This window comes from Penaeus monodon, unplaced genomic scaffold, assembly GCF_015228065.2.
Source record: "Penaeus monodon isolate SGIC_2016 unplaced genomic scaffold, NSTDA_Pmon_1 PmonScaffold_6607, whole genome shotgun sequence".
Classification (NCBI taxonomy): domain Eukaryota; kingdom Metazoa; phylum Arthropoda; class Malacostraca; order Decapoda; family Penaeidae; genus Penaeus; species Penaeus monodon.
The window spans coordinates 11,114-17,202 of record NW_023661670.1 but is presented as its reverse complement, the minus strand read 5'-3'; the positions used below and the strand labels follow the sequence as shown (position 1 = coordinate 17,202).

Here is a 6,089-nt window from a genome sequence, read left to right as displayed (position 1 = left end):
TCCTTGGTGATAGACTTTTGGGCCTTACGGCCTCTGCAGCCTTCCTGAAGTTTGGTGGCATGATTGATTGACAGTTGCAACAAATTGTGCTAACAAACCGTTTTCAAAATTTCCTTTTATAGTGCGTCACTAGCGCCAGACTCGCCTTGACAAGACACGACTAGCCCACCTTATTGGCCCAACCCGGGAAACCCCCGCGTTGCCACACAGTCCAATCGGACCGGTTCATTAGGAGCCACCTATAAAAGTCAAGCTTTTCGTTTTCAAAATATGATTTTTGAATCTTTTGAGCAAAGTCATACTCTAACATCATCATGTCTGGCCGTGGTAAGGGTGGTAAGGTAAAGGGCAAGTCAAAGTCCCGCTCAAGCAGGGCCGGCCTTCAGTTTCCCGTAGGTAGGATTCACCGCCTTCTGCGTAAGGGTAACTATGCCGAGAGGGTGGGAGCTGGAGCCCCTGTGTATCTCGCTGCCGTCATGGAATACCTGGCTGCTGAAGTACTAGAATTGGCAGGTAATGCTGCCCGTGACAACAAGAAGACCCGTATCATCCCCCGTCATTTGCAGCTGGCCATCCGTAACGACGAAGAGCTCAACAAGCTCCTCTCTGGCGTGACCATCGCCCAGGGTGGTGTCCTGCCTAATATCCAGGCTGTGCTCCTCCCCAAGAAGACTGAGAAGAAGTAAATACTTTTCGTATTACCTCTTTTCAACAATATCGGCTCCTTTAGGAGCCACAAAAGCTCAAAAAAGAGAGATCTTTGACAAAACAAACTCAGTCCCTATGAGTGGCAGGGTCTAAAAATATCTACATGTCAACATGCACCAATAGAAATGTGTTTTCACACATATGGCTGACATTATTATGTATAAATATACGCACGCAAACCAAGACTGATTGACTGCTTGCGAGTATGGCGATAATCGTGTAATCTTGTTTCAATATATGAATAATGTGCACCCACATACAATATATATAAGACCCATTGTTAACGTTTAGACACTGTGTTTACATATAATAAAATAGATCCACTAATTACTTGACAGTTATAATATGCGTGTATTCATAACAATATTGGAATATATAAATGTTTAATTTCAAATGTAATACACATATGTATGTATGGATGTATGGATGGATGGATGGATGGATGTATGTAATGTATGTATGTAATGTATGTATGTAATGTATGTATGTAATGTTGTAGGTATGTATGTATGTATGTATGGATGGATGGATGGAGGATGGATGGATGGATTGGGTTGTGGATGGGAGGATGGATCTGTGTCTATACATGCACATATATGTATCGTATCTGTATCTGTATGCGCATGTGCATGCAACTGTGTGCGCATGTGCATGCAACTGTGTGTGCTAGCATGTACATGCAAAACGTGTGTGCAGGTGCATGTGATGTACATGCAACTGTGTGTGCGTGTGCATGTGCATGTTTATGCACAAACTGGTGTGCGTGTAATGTGATGGAATGTGTATGCAACTGTGTGTGCATGTGCATGTACATGCAAGTGTGTGTGCTTGGCATGTACATGTACATTGCACATGCACAGCAAAGGTGTGTGCGTCGTGCGTGTGCATGTGATGTTGCATGTGTATGCAAAATGTGTGGGCATGTACATGTACATGTACATGCAACTGTGTGTGCATGTGATGTACATGCACTGTGTGTGCATGTGAATGTACATGTACAGTACATGCAACTGGGTGTGCATGTGCATGTACATGTAACATGTACATGCAACTGTGTGTGGCATGTGCATGTACATTTACATTATGCATGCAACTGTGTGTATGTACATAACTATAAAGTAAACTATGTTATGAATAATATTGGAGACATAAAATGTGACCATATTTACAGTATAAATTATCCATTTGTACAGAGACATCGACTCTAATTACGCGCAACCATCCAATGGGAAGCGCAGTATGGTGAGTGTTACGCAGCTACTGGAAAACTAGGGTGCAGAAACAGTTACTGAACTTATGATTTCTTTCACATAGTTATATAGTTATTTGTTCAACTGTGTGACTCGACCAAAAACAAACTCAAGAGTTAGTGAATGTGTAAACAATATCCTTAAATATATTGCTAAATTAATGTGCTACACAAGATATTTGACATAACTTCCAAGCCTTCGGTATTTGTAAATAACACAAAATAAGTGTCATATAAAAATAAATATAAAAATATTTTATAATTATTGTTATGCACATACAGTGTATAAATGTCGCTGTGATATAATATAAATATATATGATCGCATATCTATATTATTTTTGATATCGATATACATATATATATATATTTTTTTAGATGTGAATATATATATACATACATACATACATATATTATATATATATATATATATATATATATATTATATATACATATATATATATATATATATATATATTATAGATATACATATATATATACATATATATATATACATATATATATACATATATATATATATAGATATAAATATATATATTTATATATATATATATATATATATATATATATATATGTGTGTGTGTGTGTGTGTGTGGTGTGTGTATCAATCGTAACAAACTGTGTGTTATTCGTGTTTGATGTAATATATGACGTAAAAGATTGAATAAAAATTAAATCACTATACAAGTCTATGATATTAACCATACATATATATATAAAACATATTTAATATTATTATAAATTATGGAAGATATATATAGATCTAGATAATATAATGTGAAGTAAATCTTAAACTTATATGTTTATGTAAAGTCTATGACATACAAGGAAATTATTAATAATAATATTTTTTATATTTTTTAGATATGATAGATAACATATATTTATATATATATATATATAATATATATATAAAAATAAAAACATCATATATATATAGAGAGAGAGAGAGAGAGAGAGAGAGAGAGAGATATAAATATAACCTATATATAGATATATATATATATATATATATATATGTGTTATATATATATATATATAGATATATATGTGTATTATATATATGAAATGTTATGTATATGTATAATAATGTATTTTATATATCTTATATAGGTATTATATATGTATATATGTATATATGTAACAATATTGTATATTGTATTATATGTATATATTGTGTATATGTATATATATATGTGTATATATGTATATATTTGTGTATATATGTGTATATATGTATATATATGATATAGATAGAGGTATTATATTATATGGATATATCTATGTAATATGTAATATGTATATATATGTATATTGTATATATATGTATATATTCTATATATATATGTATATATTATATATATATGTATATATTATGTATATATGTATATATCTATATATATATGTATATATGTATATATGTATGTATATATGTATATATGTATATGTATATATTCAATGAGAGCAAAGGGATAACAGATCACTCTTAACCGTAGCTGAAGAGATACAGCCAGATAAAAGTATGAATGAGAATGAATATCTTCACATCCCCCCCCCCCCCCTCGACACTCGAGACATGAAAGAGCAATATGAATTTAATATATTACTTATGCAAGGGGTTTGGCCCCCCTACTTTCCATTCTCTAAACTTCCTTACATTTCACCCTTACTCCTCCCCCCCCCCCTGCCTTCGATTTCTTCCCTCTTTACTCATTGTTTAGGATTTATTATTATATCTTCACAATACAAGATATGTATTTGACCGGTTTCGATTGTGTCTTCGTCAGAAATACATGTATTTCCTGACGAAGACATTTTATACATCTGTCCATATGAAATACAGCCAGATAAATACACCAGAGGCTAAATTACATATCATAGAGCGAAAATAATAAAAAGCGATGGATAGCACGGAAAATACTTACCCATTGCTGCGATTAAAAATACAAATAATATAAACACGAGTGATGACATTATCACACATGAAAAAACTGTCACTTTTGAAAGTTTCCCGTTTTAAATGTAAAAAAATTTCAGTGTATGAAGGGAAAAAAGCGTTAGATTATAACAACCACCAACAATCAAAGAAATATGTATACCATATAATAATCAGCCGACATACATACATACATACATACTACATACATACCCCCCATACATACATACATACATACATACATACATACATACATACATAAACACAGACAGAAAAGGGGAGGAGGAAGACAAAATAAGAGGGAGGAAGAGAAGAAGAAAGGAAAAGGAAAGAATGAGAAGAAGAGAAAGAATGAGAATGAGAATGAGAAGGAGAAGGAGAAGGAGAGGAAGAAGGAAAAGAAGAGAAGGAAGGAGAAGGAGAAAGAAAGGAGGAAGGAGCAGAAGGAGAAGAAGAAGAAAAAAATGAGAAAGGAGAATGAGAATGACAGGAAGAGGAGACGAAGGAATAGTTAGTAATGAGGAGTAGTAGAATGAGGAGTAGTAGAAATTAGGAGTAGTAGAATGAGAATAGTAGAAGGAGGAGGAGGAGGAAGAGGCAGGAGGAGGAAGAGGAAGAGAAGAGAAGAGGAAGAGGAAGAGAAGAGGAGGAGGAGGGGATAATGAGAAGCGAAAAGGAGAGGAGGAGGAGGGAGGAGAGGAGAATAAGGAGAGAAGAGGAGAAGGAGGAGGAGAAGGAGGAGGAGGAGGAGGAGGAGGAGGAAGAGGAGGAGGAGGAAGAAGAGGAGGAGGAGGAAGAAGAGGAGGAAGGAGGAGGAGGAGAAGAAAGAGGAGAAGGAGGAGGAGGAGAAGAAAGAGGAGAAGGAGTAAGAGGAGGAGTAAGAGGAGGAGTTAAGAGGAGAGTAAGAGGAGGAGTAAGAGAAGGAGGAGGGTAGGAGGAAGGGTATGAGGAGGGGGAGTAAGAGAAGAGGAGGTAGGCGGAAGGTATGGGAGGAGAAAGAAGCAAGAGGAAGGATGTTTGTCTTTACATGTATCAACTCTTGAAAATAAATAAACCAAATCACGACAGTAAATAAACAAGATTTGAAAGTAAACAACGACACACTGTGATATAAACATAAACTCACGTCTTTTACCACTGAAAATGATAAACTCGTAAAATTGATCAAAGGGTCATTAAACTAAAACCAAAAAGTTGGGAGAAGATGGTTAATACACATGCGTACGTACATACATACCCGAAAAAGATATAGACAACACACAAAATATATATATAGAGAGAAAGATAGATGGAGAGAGAAGAGAGAGAGAGAGGAGAGAGAGAGAGAGGAGAGAGAGAGAGAGAGAGGAGAGAGAGAGGAGAGAGATGAATATAGATTTATTGTAAAATTTCCCATATAAAAATCAGAAAATAAAAGCAATTAGGAATACGATGCCATCTTCTATCTATCTATATACTATAGAAAATTTCCACGACACCAAGACACAGACAAAGACATCGATACAGAGAACGAGACAGAGACAGAGACAGAGACAGAGACAGAGGGACAGAGACAGAGACAAACAGACACAAAGACAGCGACAGACCAGACACAAAGACAGACTCATCAAGACAAGAGATGAATACATAATGGAATTTAGAGTAACACCGGAGGATGAAAAGTAATGTAAACTAGGAAAAGAAGTGGGCAAAAAATATATATCAAGATTATGAAAGTGATATGATATGGATGGAAATGTATGGAAATACATATCTTTCAAGATGAATAGAAGGGCGAGACGGTACTGAAATACCCAAAAATGAAACACAAGAGTGAATAACATAATGAGAATTTAAGAGTAACGAACGAGGATGAAAAGTAATGTTAAACTAGGAAAAGGAGGGGCAAAAAAATATATTCAAGATTTATGAAGTGATATGATATGGATGCGAAAGGTATGAATACATATCTTTTAGATGAATAGAAGGCAGACGGTACTGAATACAAAAATAAAACCATTATAAGCCTATAAAATTATGTTTAGAAATACACATGTAACTTGATTTGCACCAAGCTAAGATGCCATGTCCATCGACAGTCTGAACGTGAATGCAGTATTTTCTCCTGTAGTACCCAGGCGGAACAGGTTTTAAAATGTACTCAATGTTCTTCACTGGTTCAAATGTGTCCAATATG

At 34.8% G+C, this 6,089-nt stretch overlaps 1 protein-coding gene across 1 annotated transcript; it reads left to right on the top strand.

Annotated features, from left to right (window-relative positions):
* The first annotated feature begins 276 nt into the window (after nucleotides 1-276).
* LOC119571504 (histone H2A) lies at nucleotides 277-736 on the top strand. Its single transcript, XM_037918783.1, has one exon. The coding sequence runs from the start codon at nucleotides 315-317 to the stop codon at nucleotides 684-686; it is 372 nt and encodes a 123-aa protein (XP_037774711.1). The 5' UTR covers nucleotides 277-314; the 3' UTR covers nucleotides 687-736.
* Nucleotides 737-6,089: the final 5,353 nt, after the last annotated feature.

What these genes read in the sequence shown, in the direction of transcription:
- LOC119571504 (XM_037918783.1), top strand. Translation starts at nt 315, where the DNA reads ATGTCTGGCCGTGGTAAGGGTGGTAAGGTAAAGGGCAAGTCAAAGTCC.